The 18916-nt window shown below is 38.4% G+C and overlaps 1 protein-coding gene across 2 annotated transcripts; it reads left to right on the top strand.

Moving 5' to 3' along the window:
• Positions 1-347: 347 nt before the first annotated feature.
• On the top strand, positions 348-17502 carry mmut (methylmalonyl CoA mutase). Of its 2 annotated transcripts, none has more exons than XM_083562109.1 (13): positions 348-463; positions 1774-2225; positions 2362-2729; positions 4355-4512; positions 4643-4814; positions 5728-5976; positions 6656-6767; positions 8411-8526; positions 9035-9150; positions 12323-12454; positions 12721-12868; positions 15507-15674; positions 16821-17502. In XM_083562109.1, exons 2-13 carry the CDS (start codon positions 1814-1816, stop codon positions 16947-16949), a joined length of 2280 nt encoding a protein of 759 aa, XP_083418235.1. In that variant the 5' UTR covers positions 348-463; positions 1774-1813; the 3' UTR covers positions 16950-17502. The 2 variants fall into 2 exon arrangements, with proteins under 2 accessions (XP_083418235.1, XP_083418236.1); XM_083562110.1 differs by having other exon boundaries at positions 446-726.
• The last annotated feature ends 1414 nt before the right edge of the window (positions 17503-18916 follow it).

Raw genomic sequence — 18916 nt, 5'->3', positions numbered from 1 at the left:
AAATTTAACTTTAGATTACTACTAAAGATAATAAGAAAGGTTCACAAGAAATACTCAGTTTAGATTATTACTGGTAATACTTTAACATATATATATATATATATATATATATATATATATATATATATATATATATATATATATATATATATATATATATATATATATATATATATATGAGGTAGCTGTATTTATTTACCAATGAATCTTGCCCCTAGTGGCGCTTCGTGAGCCTCCGGAACTAATGATAACGGAACGCTTTTTTATTACCACCATAACAGCGGATATTATTTCATGTAACACATCCTGGTAAGTGTCGCTGTAATCGTCTCTGATTGGACGATATCACTAGGGAGTTGTTTCTGGTCATTCTGATTAGTCGGTTACCAGTTGTTATTAAATGTGATTGGCTGGTCATCTTATTTCGCTCTTGTGTGCTTGGAACGTAACAACCGCGTACAAGGTCAGAAAACCATCATTATTCTATCGGTTTTTATTCTCCTCCGCAGCCTTTAATCTGTTAAACGGCCAGTAGTGTAACCGCCATACTAAATAACCAATAAAACATTGTCGTGTGTAGTTGTGTGTTGACGTGTGCAGACCAGTATTAGCGTCCGACCTGTTCATTTACACATGCACTATATCGACGTAATTATTGGGACACGTGACTTTTCCAGCCATATGTGACTCTTCCCCAAGCTGTTACAAAAAGCTGTAGACACATAGGTGCATCGAATGTTTTCGAATGTGGCAGCATTGAATTCACCCTTCATTTGAGCTAGAACACCAAACCTGTTCCAGCATGACGATGCCCCTGTGCACAAAGCCAGCTCTATGAAGATATGGTTTACATGGGTTCAAGTGAAAGATCTTGACAAACTGAAATCATAAATCCTCATTGTTAGGTTTGTGTCACTAGAGCACTATCTCAGTAATTCACTGCTGCCATCTGCAACACTGTACCACAATTATACCCCCCCAGAACATCTTGATATGTTTCAGGGGCTCTCGTCCATCTCTGGGCCCACAGGATGATGTTTGGATGCTGGACCATCCTCATCACAGCCACAAATAAATGGGGTTGCTGTAGGCGTTGTTTTGATACGAGCGTATTTGGGGTTACAAAGTAACCAACAGGTGAATTCTGGTTCTTTTCAGTGAGACAGACTGAACTGAGCCAAACAATCTGATCAGGGGTGTGTCTATAAGAGGACTTGGGTGACACTGACCCCTAATGAAGTTAGATTTTTCCTGAAGCTTCTGTCAGAGAACTGATGCTGTGTGTCCACTTGTACATTTAGTTGTTTGTAAAACTGTTACATGGATTTGGTGAAGGCAAATTAAAAGTGGTTTCAATGTAAACTTCTCTTGTAAACACAGCGAGACTGCCACACTCGTTGACGTGCAGTTTTACACATTCACACATCTGGCAAAATGCTCCATTATTGAACCCATATAATGTGGACTGTATGCACCTGTTTGGCAAAAATTCCTTTAAAGACAGATTGGGGTCTTGTAGTAGTTTACCGTTTCAGAAAAAAGACACTTGGAACGAACGTTTCAATTCTGTACATATCAATACACACTGCGTTACACAACCATTCTACAATAATTAAGCAACGTTGTCACTATAGCAACGTTATAGTTTATGAGACTAAACCTTTTTACAGCTGTACATCATTGTACTGTGTCTAACTTTCATTTACAGCACTTAGGAAGCTGAGTGTTATTAACTAGCATCTAAACGCATTACACTTTGGCTTTCATCTTTAGGGGTGTCATGAGCGACTAAGCCAACGTGTACTCACACAGCATGTTGACCGCAGCAAAAGCATGCGCCTCTCTGGCAGCGAAGCGGCTGCTGGCCGCGTCAGGCACTGCGCCTGCAGTAGTGGACCAGCCGTGCCGCTCAAGACTCTTTCACACGTCCGTATCACACAAAGGGGATGTGGAGCTTAATAAAGCTTGGGCCGCTTTAGCCAAGAAACAGCTTAAAGGAAAAAACCCGGAAGATTTGATCTGGCACACTCCTGAGGGCATCTCCATCAAACCCGTGTACACTCAGGCTGACACGGCGGCGCTTATCGATGAGCTCCCTGGTGTGTTCCCCTACTCAAGAGGGCCCTACCCTACCATGTACACATACAGACCCTGGACCATTAGACAGTACGCTGGCTTCAGCACAGTGGAGGAGAGCAACAAGTTTTACAGGGACAATATTAAGGGTAACTATTTCTGTCTGTACATTTTACATTCACATCTTTGAATAATGCACTGCGTGATGGATCTGTTCTCCTGAAACCTGTCTGGAACCAGTGTATCGTTAAACACTCAGCCCTTTTCTGTGTCTCTTCCTCACAGCGGGTCAGCAAGGCCTGTCAGTGGCCTTTGACCTCCCTACACACAGAGGTTACGATTCGGACAATCCCAGAGTGCACGGCGACGTGGGCATGGCTGGAGTGGCCATTGACACGGTGGAGGACGTAAAGATGCTGTTTAACGGAATTCCCCTTGAGAAGATGTCTGTGTCCATGACCATGAACGGCGCAGTGATTCCCATCCTGGCCATGTTCATTGTGACGGGGGAGGAGCAGGGCGTAGACAAGGCAAAACTCACCGGCACCATCCAGAATGACATCCTCAAAGAGTTCATGGTCCGAAATACGTACATCTTTCCTCCAGAGCCTTCCATGCACGCCATCGCTGACATATTCGCCTACACTTCAAAGGTAGGTCTGAAAACATTTTATTATTTTACATTTTAGTGCTTTTCCATACATTCATTACAAAATGGGAAATGTCCAGAAAATCAGCAGAATATTCTTAATTACTGATTAAAGCGTAATTACTATTTTAAAGCGTAATTAATTCGATAATTGAAATCTTTATTTTATACGCTGTGTTTTGGGTATCTTCATTCCAGAAGCTTCGTGTAAGTAAAAAGATGCTTAGAAATAAATATTTCAATAATATTACAGTTATTAGAAAGGCAACTAATTAAATCATTGGATATAAATATATATTTGTATGTATGTCAAATGTTATAAATCTTTCTAAAATTTTAAACTTATAAAATGATAATATTATAAAGCGTACAGAATCTCACAACAGCGAGTGCACCCCTCACATTTCAGCAACCATTTTATTATATCTTCTGAAGGGACAATACTACAGAAATGAAACTTGGATATATTTTAGAATAGTCAATATGCAGCTTGTATATCAGTACAGATGTACTGTTCTCAAAATATAACTGAACATACAGCCATTATTATCAAAATAGCCGGACAACAAAAGTGAGTATGACCTAAATGATGACAGCTGTACGTCATATAACGATGCAACACGTCCTATTCATCATGTTTATGTTTTTTGTCTGCTTGACAGCACCATAGGAATTTGTGTATCTTGTATTAGATGCAGAAGGTCTGCTTGTCACTGCAACAAGTCGATTTTCATGGCTGGGGTCCCAGAAGGAGGCCTGTTCTGAATCTGGCTCACATAAAAGCCTGCAAATAGTTCGCTGAAGACAACCTGTGCAAGAGCATAAGTTACTGGAACCACGTCCTGTGGTGTGATGAAACTAAGATAAACTTGTTAGGCTCAGATGGTGTTCAGCATGAGTGCTGCTGGTACTGGGGAGCTGCGGTTCCAACATGGATTCCAATTTGTACTGTGACATTCTAAAGCAGAACATGATGAACTCATTTCAGAAACTGGGCGACCCCAAACACATGGTCAACATGACAACTGCCTTGCTGAGAAAGCTGAAATTGAAGGTGATTGAGTGGCCAAGTATATCTCCATACCTAAGCTCTATTGAGCACTTGTAGGTCCTGTATTGGCATCCTCAAATGGAAGGTGGAGAAGCTCCATGTGTCTATGGAAGAGAATTATGGAAGCGTGAAAGAGGATCCCAGCAACAACCTGTGAGGCTCTGGTGACTTTCATACCTAGGAGGATAAAGGCAGTGCAAGATAACAATGGTGCTCACACAAAATATTGACATTTTGGACACAGTTTTGACATGTTCACTGTATGGCTGTATGTTGAGTTATTTTTAGAGGACAGGAAATCGGTACTGCTATAAAAGCTGCACATTGACTACTCATATACATTCAAGATTCATTTCTATAGGTTTTTTTTTACTTGAGATGATGTAATAAAATAGTTGCTAAAATGTGAGGGGTGTATTTATTAATGTGAGATACTGTAATTTAGAAACATATTTGTCAAAGACAAATTATTAATAATAATAATAATAATAATAATAATAATAATAATACCGGTACTGGCTTTTTTGACTTTCTGATGTTCCTGGCTGACTGTGTTTTTTTTTTTGTTTGTCTCAAAGCACATGCCCAAGTTTAACTCCATTTCAATCAGTGGCTACCATATACAAGAGGCCGGGGCTGATGCCGTGCTGGAGTTGGCCTACACGATCGCTAATGGACTGGAGTACTGCAGGACTGGCATAAAGGCAGGCCTCACCATTGATGAATTTGCACCTAGGTCAGCGTTTACTCGTAGCTCAGAGTATTGCATTAGAAATTCTGATGTAAACACTGTCTGTAAGAATAAAAATTTGTTGGATATTTAAACAGAATAGAAAGTGTTTTGACCTCTTCGGTATATTTTCTAGGTTGTCTTTCTTCTGGGGTATTGGTATGAACTTTTATATGGAGATAGCTAAGATGAGAGCTGCACGGCGTCTGTGGGCTTCACTGATTGAAGAGAAGTTTCAGCCTAAGAACTCCAAATCTCTACTTTTGAGGACTCACTGTCAGACATCAGGATGGTCTCTGACTGAGCAGGTCTGTAATCAAAGGTGCTGCTAAAAACTGTTGTGGATGTCAAGTATTTGATGAAGTATTTAGGATATTTATGAACCTGTAAAGTTGTACAGCTCCAGAGTTGCGGCACCATACCAACATCATAAACGATGACGTTTAGGGTGGATGGTTTTTAGGAAATTTCTCCTGTCGCTGATGTTAGATTTCTTGTTTTACCTGAAATTAACCTCCTGATTATTTTTTAGCTTTACTTCATGCAGGACTTATAATTTCTATTGGTTTTTGTCAAAAAGACACAGATTACTTTGTATTTACTGTAAATGCTCACCGCATATAACAAATGATGTACACTGACCAGGCATAAGATTGACATTATAACATTAGGACCGGTGAGTGATTAACACTGATTCACTCATCATCATGGCACCTGTTAGTAGGTGGGAGATTATCATTTTGATATGTTAGTAACAGGAAAAATGGGCAAGCGTAAGGATTAGAGCCTCTTGTGATGTCTAGACGACTGGGTCAGAGCATCTCCAAAACTGTTCCCAGTCTGCAGTGTTCAGTATCTTTTAAAAAACCTCCAATGAAGGAACAGTGATGAACCGGCGATAGGGTCATGATGCACGATGGGTCAGGAATGTTTTTCCAGGACCAACGCAATATAATGTTATGCCTGATCGCTGCATAGTAGTAGATAATATAAATCGTATTTAACAGCAGATGTTCCCAAGCACTTGGGTATGAAGTACTTTATCATTAGAAAGTGACCCTAAAAAGGGAGTGACCCCTTAAATAGGGCCTTTATATCATTTTCTCTTTACAGTCCAGTTTCTAATTAAGCAATGAAGCATGAATGCTCAGAGGTCAGATTCACTCTGCTGCACTCAATCCTTACAGCTATGCTAAAATCGCTCAAACTGAACTTCCACAGGACCCCTACAACAACGTGATCCGTACTGTGATCGAGGCCATGGCTGCAGTGTTTGGAGGAACCCAATCTCTGCACACCAACTCTTTTGACGAGGCGCTTGGATTGCCAACGGTGAAGAGTGCCCGCATCGCCCGCAACACCCAGATCATCATTCAGGAGGAGTCTGGCATCCCGAAAGTAGCAGACCCCTGGGGAGGATCCTACATGATGGAGAGCCTTACTAATGACGTGTACAATGCAGCCCTCAAGGTCAGGAAGAAAGAAAAGTCTTAACTTGTTTAGAAATCTTAATTTTGTGCAGCCACACTCGCGATTGGCACCTTTTATATAAATGAATAACATATATGTAATGATATCTTGAGTATAGGCATTAAGATATGCACACTTTTGACATTACCATCATTAATATTTAGTGAAAGCTGTGTTTACATTTTTTTTTTTTTTAGCAGGATAAAAAGCTGGAAGACAAGAGGGTCGTTAGAAGCATTATTTTTGGCATCTTATGATCATTTCTGTGTTGATTTAGGCACAAAGAATCTGTAAGGTTACTGTTCTCTCCAGTTAGCTAAATGGACTTTGAATCATTGTGTTATAATGTTTCCTTTCTACAGACATTTTTGCCCATTAACTTGAAGTGGGTTAATCATTCTGGAGTGATGTGTTGTGTTTTGGATTATTGCTGATAGAGCAAGTGAAAGCTGTAATCTTCTCCTTTTCTTGCCTGCTTAATGGCATTGCATATTTCATGATATACAGTGCAGCTGCCAGCTCAATAAGAAGATATTTCTGTGGAATAAAAAGCATTTTCTCACTGTCCATTTTCCAAGTAGAACTCAACACTCTACATAAGTGACGAATGTTTTTTATTTGTGCATTCTAAAACAGTGCAGTGCGGTGTACAATCTTGTAGCATTTCTTTTATCCCCAGTTCATCAACGAGATCGAGGATATGGGAGGAATGGCTCGAGCCGTGGCCGAGGGAATCCCGAAACTGCGAATTGAGGAGTGTGCTGCACGCAGACAAGCTCGTATTGATTCAGGTAGAAACATATTCATGAGTCTGAATATTTATTAGCACTAAATGTGCTCTTACATGATGTGCCCCCCACCACCACCACCAGATTAGCTGAATAGAGAAGAGTATATGCTGTGTGTTATAAAAGGACTGGATATACAGGTTTACGTGCCTTATTTTATATTAAGTTTTGATTGTATATGAATAGAATGTATTTCTAAAGCCTCGAGCCTATGAGCATTTTATTCATGCATTGTACAAAAGCTTTTGTAAGATAATTTATTCGTGTTTCAGCTTTGTAGGAGCTTTGAGTGTCTGTCTAATAAGGTTCCCTTCTTAGGATTGCACAAATGAATGCATTGTTTAAAAGATTCCACAAGGTGGCACAACAGCAGCTTCAGACAGCATGTATTCCATTTGCACAGGCATTAATGCAAACAGGCTTTCGGTATAACAGCAAAACGTGGATAAGGTTTTAGGATGTTGCCTGATGCAGTGGAAAATAATAGATGTTATTTTCTTCTGAACTTTTTAAATCAAATATGATAACTATTTCCCAGTCTTGAAGTTACTAGTCTTTAAATTATATACTGTTTCAAAATGCATATTCAATGTTTAACAATGTTTCATAAGGTCATCAACGTACCAGTTGTTATGGTATCAGTTATTGTGAGTAATAACGGCATACACATTCTCAGGAGAAATGTGCATCAGTTCACTCCGTCCAGTAAAAACTTTTTGATGGAATACCTCTCCAAAGAGCTGCCTGATTATTTTTTATTTTTAACTGCAATGGTTTCCTCATCTTGTAAAGTTGCTGTCGCTGTTCCATGTGGAGTTTCTGCTTTTATCACACACTTACAAATGCCAGTATTATATCCAACAAGATTTAAAAACAACAACAACAACAACAACAACATAAACCCCCCAGACTTGATCCCAAAACTCTTTATCTGTTCTGCTTTTTTGAGGACATCTTCATTCATATTCAGCTGCCTTGTTCAGATCATTTATGATTTTTTGCACTCACCTTCAGGCAGGTTTGTAAAAGCAGCAGGTGTTTGGTTCACTTCAAGCAGCTTGTAATGTTTTCCTCATGGAGCAGTTTATAGGAGAAAGTCGGAGGGTTTATATTTGAGGGTTTTTGCTTAGTCATTTGTCAGTGTGTGATGTGACTGTTATTTGCTTCTTTGTTATTTAGTTTTTATTTGTTAGTCAGTTAGTCAGCGAAAGCTCTATAGTTGTGTGCTATTTTGTTTGTCTGAGGATTGTTTCACACCAAATATGCATGACAAACCAAACTGTAGAGATGTTGATGCTTTATTTTTTAAATATATAAAAATGTTTCAAAGGTGCATTGCAGTGTGTGGTGCCGAATTGGTGTAAAACTGATGAACAATGAACAATCTTGGACCTGCTTTTTTTTAGTAGTGGCATGCCTGAGTCTAATAAACAGGCTCGTCTCTTATTAGGATTTTAGAACTCATTTACATTTGTTGTATCTTTGTATCTTGAGTGTTTTGGGTGGTTTGTGCTGGAGGTTTTAAACGTTCTAAGAATATGATCTGCTAAGCCATATTCCTGTACTGATTTATTTCATTTGGCCTGATGTGATGTTCGTGTGCTTTTAATGTAATACTAAACTCGTTTTTTAAACTACTTCTTCAGGCTCTGAGGTCATTGTGGGAGTTAACAAGTATCGTCTGGAAAACGAAGAGTCTGTGGAGGTTCTGTCCATCGATAACACAATTGTGCGGCAAAAACAGATCGAGAAACTCCAAAAGGTCAGTTCCTTATCTTTGGGCATTGTGAATGTGTATAAAGGATGAATAACTACGAAATGAAGGGTTGACTAACCTTTTTGAAGTAATGTAATGATGCTTGATTGCAGTTCACATTGTCTAATATGGCTATTAGAAAGAAAAAAACTATTATAGGTGCTTTTACAAAACAGCTTGCTATTAGAGAAAATTTGTCTTCATTTTAATGGACTAGACACTGATTTTATGCTATTTAATTATTTTAGTTAATAATTACGGTTGGCATACTGTAAGTGTGTGTGTGTGTGTGTGTGTGTGTGTGTGTGTGTGTGTGTGTGTGTGTGTGTGTGTGTGTGGTGGTGGTGGTGGGGGGGGTGATCCCACTGTACTGAGGCTTTTTCTGCATCTGTAATCTTATAGTGATGTGGCCTATTGTATGTTATGTAACACTTTCCTTACAAAAATTGCGGTCCAAAATTCTGTTAATTAAAATTTTTTTAATTTTTACACAAAGAGCATACATGTTTTGAAGGTGAGGGAGAGCCGAGATGCTGATGTGGCGAAAAGGTGCCTGGATGCTATACAGCAATGTGCACAAACCAGGGATGGAAATCTGCTGGGGCTGGCTGTAGAGGCTGCTAGGGCAAGGTGAGTCAGGCTCATTAAATACAATTTATTTGACACTATGAAAGAGATGTTATAGAAGTAAGTCGCTCTGGATAAGGGCATCTGCCTTATGGCAAAAAATTTAAATGTAAAATGTAGGGAAGTTTTTTTTTAATTTGAATAAAATAACAACTATAAGACTTTCATATCACATGAGCCAATATTTTATTCGCAATAGAACATAGAGAACATAGCAAATGTTTAAACTAGGAAATGTTTCACTTTTATGCACAAATTGAGCTCATTTCTAACTTGATGCCTGCTGCAGGTCTCAAAAAAGTTGGCACGAGGGCATGTTTACCATGTTGTAGCATCTCCTTTCTTTTCAAAACAGTTTAAAGACGTCTGAGCATTGAGGTTATGAGTTTCTAGAGTTTTGCTGTTGGAATTTGGTCCCATTAATGCCTGATATAGGTTTCCAGCTGCTGAAAAGTTTGTGATCGTTTTTGGCCTATTTTCGTTTAATGATGTGCCAAATGTTCTCTATAGGTGAGAGTTGCACTACAGTCAGACAAATTCAGCACCCGGACTCTTCTACTACAAAGCCATGCTGTTTGTAATAGCTGCAGTATGTGGTTTTGCATTGTCCTGCTGAAATACACAAGGCTTTATCTTAAAAAGTCTTCTGGAGGGGAGCATATGTTGCTCTAAAACCTTTATATACCTTTCAGCATTTATAGTGTCTTCCGAAACATGCAAGCTGCCCATACCGTATGCATTTATGCACCCCCTATACCATTGGAGATGCTGTTTTTTAAAGTAAACGCAGACACCACGCTGGAAGGTCTCCCTCCTCTTTAGCCGGGAGGACACGCCGTCCGTGATTTCCAACAAGAATGTCAAATTTGGACTCGTCTGACCATAGAGCACTTTTCCACTTTGAAACAGTCCATTTTAAATGAGCCTTGGCCACAGGACACGGCGCTGCTTCTGGATCACGTTCACATATGGCTTCCTTTTGCATGATAGAGCTTTAGTTGGCATCAGCAGATGGCATGGTGGATTGTCTTTACCGACAGTGGTTTCTGGAAGTATTCCTGGTCCAATTTAGTAACGTCAATGACACAATCATGCCGATGAGTGATGCAGTGTCGTCTGAGGGCCCGAAGGCCACGAGCATCCAACAAAGTTCTCGACCTCGTCCCGTACACACCAAGATTTCTCCAGTCTCTCTGAATCTTTGGACGATGTTATGTACTGTAGATGATGAGATTTGCAAAGCCTTTGCAATTAGACGTTGAGGAACGTTTTTAAAGTATTCTACAATCTTTTTACGCACTCGTTCACAGATTGAATCTTTACATCTGAGAGACTCTGCTTCTCTAAGACATCTCTTTTATAGCTAATCATCTTACAGACCTGATGTCAATTAACTCGATTAGTTGCTAGATGTTCTTCCAGCTAATTATTTTTACAATTTCTGGATTTGACAGTCCTTTGTTTTCCCCATGCAAACTTCTAGGAGACCTGTTGTGGGCATCAAATTTGAAATGTGCGTATTTTGTTCATAAAAGTGTAAGATTTCTCAGTTTATACATTTATGTTCTCTTGCAAATTAAATATTGACTCATGTGATATGAAAGTCTTTTAGTTTTCATTTTATTCAACTAAAAAAAATGTCCTAACGTTTCCTTGAATTCGGGTTGTACATTAAGACAGAGATGCACTAGTGTTGAATGTAAGAACTGTTGAGTTTTGGGAAGAGTCACATCGTTGCATCGGCATAAAAGTTAATGATGTCATTCGTATCGTTGTGCATGGTTTTGAACATATTTGCATCGGTAAAAAAAAAACGATCTACTGATATATATTTATTAGTAGATGCACTATACAGTAAAACCCAGTTGTACGAGCAACCTATAGTACGAGCAAACAGAGATACGAGCGTCGTTGCTTGCAAAATTTTACCCTATTTTACGAGCAAACCCACGCTGCCGGTTCCCGTTTTCGGGGGAGGGTCGCATCAGTCGCTTAGTTGATGATGTAAAACTCGGTCGCTCTCGTTGTTTAGTGCAGCAAAAACGTAACTTTTTTTAGTTTTATATTTTTATTTCATTAGAAATTTTAAAAAATTTCTACCACATGAGTAAGTGTTCAATTATGTTTACATTATGGTAATTTGCGTGTATTTGTTTGTTAAAATAGGCTACAAATACTTTTTAAGTGCAGAAATAAGCGATCGAATGAGATCTCAGAACGGATTAAATAGCTTTACATTCATTCTTATGGGGAAAATCAGTTCGAACGTACGAGCAAATGGACCTTCGAGCAATTTTCAAGAACGAATTATGCTCGTACAACGGGGTTTTACTGTACTTATATTATTTAGAAAGTGACCAATAATTTGTGACAAATATTTTATAAATAGATTGATTTCTCCTCACTAAACTGTTTCTCAGGCTGTTCTCTCAGCACCACTGCTTCTAAATTAATATGACGTATCATAACACTACGGAGACACAGGTGTTTCCTAAGAGTCACATAGAATATAGACTTACATGGCAGAGGTAGATCTGCATCTCCCTAGAGACAGAACAGAAACAAAAATTCTTTTATTTAATGTTTTTTTTTTTTTTTTTTTTTACTTCAAAGGCCTGTTTGTGAAAAAGGCTATGCGTGAGAAGTCAGAAGGCACTTAAATAAATTGATGATTTTCTGTAAAATATTAATAAAAGCGAACTATGTGTACCATATTAAATTGCATAGCGTCATATTTCTTCTATTGCATCCTATTGCACTGAATCGTATTGTGTTGAATTGAATCGAAATCGGATTCTACTGCATCACAAAAGGGGTAAATCGTATCGCATCGCTGGCTGCTTCGTATGTATCTTTAATGTATCGTATCGTGGGCAATGCATTGCATCGGCCTCAGTTCATGCACATCCCTTGTTTTAAGGGTAAAAATACTCAGGAAATCAAAAACACAACTGCTTCATTCACAGTGCTTTAAAATTTCTCCATACTTCTGTGTCTCAGTAAAACCGTTCTAAGAATGATTAATCTGAGCTCAGTGTACAATATCCTGCAGATTTTTATGATTTTAAATATCACTTTAAATTGTATAAAACAGTATGGATTATTTGGTCGCTCACCACTGTACTGAATTGTTGTGTTTTCCTGAATAATTAAGTCAGTTGTTTTGGTTGTTCAGGTGTTCTGTAGGGGAGATCACAGATGCGATGAAAGCTGTTTTCGGGGAGCACAAGGCCAGCACACGCATGGTGAGTGGAGCGTACCGCAGTGAGTTCGGTGAACATGAGGAGATCACCCTCACATACAGCCGGTAAGATCCAGAAGTTTTTTTCTCTGGATTAATGTTCCTTTAAACGTTTCAGTCTCCAGAGAGCTTAGCTTTTATAAGTCATTCTGCCTGAACTGTCAGGCAACTTTAAAACGTTCTTAATCTCAGGTCTCAGGGGTGTGAATGTTTTTTTTTTAAACTTTGGCTATAAAAGCAGGGATTGAGCACTCGAGGAAACAAAAAAATCCTTTCCTAATCCTGTATGTGTGTGTAAGATGTCTGGTGTCCTCCTGTGGTTTATTGTTCAGGGTTGTGCAGTTTAAGAAGCATGAAGGCAGAAATCCTCGACTGCTGGTGGCCAAAATGGGACAAGACGGGCATGACAGAGGGGCAAAGGTCATCGCCACGGGATTCGCTGACCTGGGATTTGATGTGGACATTGGTCCACTTTTTCAGGTGAGTCACAAACCTATAAATTATACAGTAAAACAACAAAATTATAATCGAGTAATTCCAAAAACACACTGTGTTTATAATCTTTATTATACTTTTAAATTATATTAAGTGATAAAGCTAGCTTTGTACAACAGTACAGAATTATTCAAGATAAAGATATATATATATATATATATATATATATATATATATATATATATATATATATATATATATATATATATAAAGAAAATAAGTATTTGAACACTCTGCTATTTTGCAAGTTCTCCCACTTAGAAATCATGGAGGGGTCTGAAATTGTCATCGTAGGTGCATGTCCACTGTGAGAGACATAATCTAAAAAAAAATCCAGAAATCACAATGTATGATTTTTTTAACTATTTATTTGTATGATGCAGCTGCAAATAAGTATTTGAACACCTGAGAAAGTCAATGTTAATATTTGGTACAGTAGCCTTTGTTTGCAATTACAGAGGTCAAACGTTTCCTGTAGTTTTTCACCAGGTTTGCACACACTGCAGGAGGGATTTTGGCCCACTCCTCCACACAGATCTTCTCTAGATCAGCCAGGTTTCTGGCCTGTCGCTGAGAAACACGGAGTTTGAGCTCCCTCCAAAGATTCTCTATTGGGTTTAGGTCTGGAGACTGGCTAGGCCACACCAGAACCTTGATATGCTTTTTACAGAGCCACTCCTTGGTTATCCTGGCTGTGTGCTTCAGGTCATTGTCATGTTGGAAGACCCAGCCTTGACCCATCTTCAATGCTCTAACTGAGGGAAGGAGGTTGTTCCCCAAAATCTCGCAATACATGGCCCCGGTCATCCTCTCCTTAATACAGTGCAGTCGCCCTGTCCCATGTACAGAAAAACACCCCCAAAGCATGATGCTACCACCCCCATGCTTCACAGTAGGAATGGTGTTCTTGGGATCGTACTCATCATTCTTCTTCCTCCAAACACGTTTAGTGGAATTATGACCCAAAAGTTCTATTTTGGTCTCATCTGACCACATGACTTTCTCCCATGACTCCTCTGGATCATCCAAATGGTCATTGGCAAACTTAAGACGTGCCTGGACATGTGCTGGTTTAAGCAGGGGAACCTTCCGTGCCATGCATGATTTCAAACCATGACGTCTTAGTGTATTACCAACAGTAACCTTGGAAACGGTGGTCCCAGCTCTTTTCAGGTCATTGACCAGCTCCTCCCGTGTAGTTCTGGGCTGATTTCTCACCTTCCTTAGGATCATTGAGACCCCACGAGGTGAGATCTTGCATGGAGCCCCAGTCTGAGGGAGATTGACAGTCATGTTTAGCTTCTTCCATTTTCTAATGATTGCTCCAACAGTGGACCTTTTTTCACCAAGCTGCTTGGCAATTTCCCCGTAGCCCTTTCCAGCCTTGTGGAGGTGTACAATTTTGTCTCTAGTGTCTTTGGACAGCTCTTTGGTCTTGGCCATGTTAGTAGTTGGATTCTTACTGATTGTATGGGGTGGACAGGTGTCTTTATGCAGCTAACGACCTCAAACAGGTGCATCTAATTTAGGATAATAAATGTAGTGGAGGTGGACATTTTAAAGGCAGACTAACAGGTCTTTGAGGGTCAGAATTCTAGCTGATAGACAGGTGTTCAAATACTTATTTGCAGCTGTATCATACAAATAAATAGTTTAAAAATCATATATTGTGATTTCTGGATATTTTTTTTTAGATTATGTCTCTCACAGTGGACATGCACCTACGATGACAATTTCAGACCCCTCCATGATTTCTAAGTGGGAGAACTTGCAAAATAGCAGAGTGTTCAAATACTTATTTTCCTCAGTGTATATATATATATTTTTTTTTTTTTTAACTGTGATTTTTATGCTTTGTGACAGCGCTGTGCATCCATGCACAAATTGCCTACATTGTTTTTTTTTCTCTTTTGGATGGTTTTCCCCAGTAGGTTTCTGTAAAACATTCTTTTTTTTGTTGTTGTTTTGGGGAAGTCTGAAAACAGCTGCTGTCACAAGATTCTATTCAGGGTGTAAATCAAGAGCAGCAAGGATCAAAGATGCACTTAAAGAAGTTCTTAGCGATGTAATAATGAATTCGCTAAGTGATAATTATTACAATATGGACTGACTTTGTAGGATTTCTCTCAGTTTCAAGTGTTATTGTCATTTCATCCAGCTGGTATAGTGCACAGTGACACAAAACAACATTTGCCCAGGACCATGTTACTACATAAAACAACACAGAAGTACAGGAGACAGTATGCAGGCTTACACAGATTTATAATAATGATACTAGAAGTGTAACAAAAAGGCATTTTAGTATTGTTTGCCATACAGTGATTTTTTTGATACATCTGTATTTTAAACAACTGCTGCTTATTAAAGTATTATAGAGAATATAAGTATTCTTCAGTAAATCCTGCTTAATTGTTAGTGAACAATGGAGAAAAGGAGTCGAGAGTAAAAGGGTAAAGACATCTGCTCCATTAGGCCCTTATCATCTTATTTTATGACAAAAAAAGAATAACATTTCCTTCTTTTCCATTAAAGAAAGAGTGTCGTTTACTAAAAAGTTCCGGGGTGTGTCGATGTCAGACGAAAGCTTTGTGCTACTTGTTTTCTGTTGTTTTCACCATGACAGACCCCACGAGAGGTGGCTCAGCAGGCTGTTGATGCAGACGTGCATTGCGTAGGTGTCAGCACACTTGCCGCCGGACACAAGACCCTCGTCCCCGAGCTCATTAAAGAACTGCGCAATCTAAACCGGCCGGACATCCTAGTGATTTGCGGTGGAGTCATCCCCCCTCAGGTAAAACTAAATTCACTGCCTAAACAGGAAGTAAGAAACAAATCACATGATCGGATTCGATTTGGACTGTGATGGTCCAGGGTTTTTTTTCCCTTAGTGTAACAGCTATCAAAACTATCTACAATAACCATACAATGGTTATGTTTTGGCCATTTTGAACCTTCATCTTTTAGGTCAATAGCATGCAGTCTAACTAAACACAATCATGGGTTTCAGGTATGCAAACAATTACAAAAGTGTCTCAATTAAGTAATTAGCTTAAACAAGATTAATTAATGATGAGCTAAAAGAATTTATCTCTGGGACAGTAAGGTAATGGCTACTGTGAATTGGGCTTTGGGAACTCAATGAGAATGATTAATTATAAAAAAGTCATTTCCAGCAGTAATAGCCATCTGAAACATTACTCATGTCTATATTTTTAAATCTCTGTAACGCCACCATGGTGAATAAAGGTATTCATTTTCTGGGTGCATTCCGACTTTTAAAACAATGTTTCTGTGTGCATTGTTTAGTTTAATGCAGCAACAAATAGTTAGAGGAAGTCACAAAAATTGTACTGTAACTGTAATGCGTCTTCAGAGTCAGCTGTTTTGTTTCTATACAGTCGTGCCTATGATGGGATAGCTGAGGAATATGCAGATTTTATTTATTTATTTATTTTTATTCAGAAGCCATAAATAGCAAATTAAGCACATGGAAAAATTTGTGCACGTTATTATAATTTTGACTTATAATTTTTGACCAATTTATAATTCGTTCTCTAAGGCTCCAAATGTAATTAATAAGCATTGATTTGGTCTGCTTTTGGATCAATGGCAGCAGTTTAACCCCTGAATTCTTACTGGTGCTGAATGTCCTAAAAGTTCATGGCATTCAATTTAAAAAGAATAAAAATAAGGCATTATGTCACAGCAGACAAATAGTAGCTAACAATTGCGCAGCCTTTCATTTGCACTTAATATTTCCTTTCATTGTTTGTCCCCAGCTGACATCAAAATATCTTATTTACTATATAGAGAGTAAATTGATAGGGTAGAGCATGTACGGTATGCAGAAGCACAACTGACTCTATTTATTTAATGATTTTATTAGTCTTCAAACAGTCTTTCTTTGAAATTAATAATTACACCATATTTCATGCAGGACTATAAGTTTTTGTACGAGAGTGGCGTTTGCTGTATTTTTGGTCCCGGGACGAGAATCCCTCAAGCGGCAGTGGAGGTCATCGACAACATCGAGAAGAGTCTAGAGAAGAACCGGCAAGCTATGTAACTGGAACTGAATAGTACTATGCCTTCATTATTTAATGGATTTGATGCAAATATGGTTATTAAGCATCGTCACTGTGTCACTGTTTTATATTCCACCACTGATTTACTTGAGTGATTACGGGAAAAATCGACCTGGATTTGTGTAATTTTATGTACAATAAACCAGACTACATCTTTAGAGTAAATATTAATCATTAACACTATTATTCATAATGTGTCCTATTTCACGTTTAGTTTTAAATGTTACTGCTCTGATCACACAGTACTATCCACATTAAATGCCTGCTGTCTTGACAACCGGATATTAAATATATGACCTTTCAATGTACAACAATATCATTAATGATATGCATATTAAATAGTTCTGTATAATAATGAAGGTTGAAAGTGTTTTTTTGCTCTCTATGCTCAGATGGGTGTTCTAACAGTGCCTTATGGATGCTGCTGAGTGTGAGCATTTGGTCTCTGCCCTGGATTAAAAAATGAAATGTACATAAAGATGTTTTCCCTTTCATAAGTCCAGTAATAAATGTATTTGCGTTCAATTTGTGAAATGCACATGGCTGTTTCCTTTAATGACAGAATGTTATTTTCTTTTCAGTGTCAGTCTGAGATAAATCGATCTGATGCCGAGAGCACTAGTGAAAATGCTTCTGTTTGGCATTCTTTTGCAATTGAATGTAAGGTTTTACAATACAGATTGTTAGCAACTATTTATGTGAATTTGAGCCACGGTTTAATTTGAAATTTCAACCACAGTTTTTGCTTTGATGACCCCGATTTCCTAAGTTTGCATAAACCCCGTTAATCCATGTTAAATAAAATCGATGCGGCATGTCTTCTGAACACTAAATGCATTTTAAAGGTAGAAAAACAAATTTAACTGGGATTTATAGTCCAAACAATCCACAGAATAAACTGAGCTACCTTCTTTAAGGTTTTCAAATCCCTGACTACAGGCTTGCTGTAAAATGGTACACGGTATACAGCTCAAAAACAGTAAGTAGGTATCTGCCCACTTACAAGGCTTTTTTGCCACCTCTGACTTTTACAAATTTTGTTCCCCCCAGTGGTTGATGTAAAATACCAGCATGGTGTTGCACAAGCTATCCAATGAGTCTTGGTTAAAAGTATTCTCATAACTGACTTTCAGTCCTAACACATGCACATATTAGGTCTGGAGTTCTGTCTGGCCTGTTATTTGATGTTACTGTTCACGCAGGGAAGGGGGAGCTCATTGGTTAAGATGATCAATTTCTGATGAGAAGGTTGCGAGTTTAAATCTAAACACCAAGTGCCTCTGATGGGCCTTAACCCTCAACTACTCAGTTGTATAAATAAGATAATCGCATCTGCCAAATGCTGTAAATGTAATACATTATTTTTTTTTTTAAGTAAATGAAATGATGACCTTAAAAAAAAACATTCCCATGATGTGACATAAATTCAAAAACTCCTAAGGATAAAGAAACTTATTTAAAATTCAATTTTTGTTGAATGGCCAAGGAGGATGAGGACTAATGACAAATCTATCAGCATTTTGATTCTCAGTGATGACAAGGCAGTCTCTATACTCTCTATGGGTCCCTTTAATGGCAGACTGGTTGGGATCGTGGAGGTTGTTCTTGCTCTCTGGAACATTACGAAGCTGACCAGATATGATGGCAGTGATGAAGGGGAGGATAACTTGTGAGATGGTCTGGAAGATAGTGAAAGGTATTGGATGGGCATGTGGTGGGATTGTAGTACAAGATTACTTATAGAATTTTACAATCTTCTCATTACAAGAGGTGGCAACATTTTTAGTAGTCAGGATGAGATAATAACCTAGAATCACGACAAAACAGATGACTTTAGGACTGTAAGCAGCAACAACACCCACTGAAACCTCTTCCAATCAATAATACATTATTAAAATGACACCATAAGCTTCTAAGCTTTTAAGACATAAAGGGACTTGTTTTACAT

This window comes from Silurus aristotelis (assembly GCF_946808225.1).
Source record: "Silurus aristotelis genome assembly, chromosome: 15".
NCBI classification, from domain to species: Eukaryota; Metazoa; Chordata; class Actinopteri; order Siluriformes; family Siluridae; genus Silurus; species Silurus aristotelis.
Note: the sequence above shows the minus strand (reverse complement) of the source record. Positions and strands in the feature narration are given on the sequence as shown.

Bases quoted from the DNA above. Each gene is read 5' to 3' on its own strand.
- mmut (XM_083562109.1), top strand. From the start codon at position 1,814: ATGTTGACCGCAGCAAAAGCATGCGCCTCTCTGGCAGCGAAGCGGCTG. The intron at 2,226-2,361 runs GTAACTATTTCT...TCTTCCTCACAG, and splicing joins TTACAGGGACAATATTAAGG to CGGGTCAGCAAGGCCTGTCA. The intron at 4,513-4,642 runs GTCAGCGTTTAC...TATATTTTCTAG, and splicing joins ATTGATGAATTTGCACCTAG to GTTGTCTTTCTTCTGGGGTA.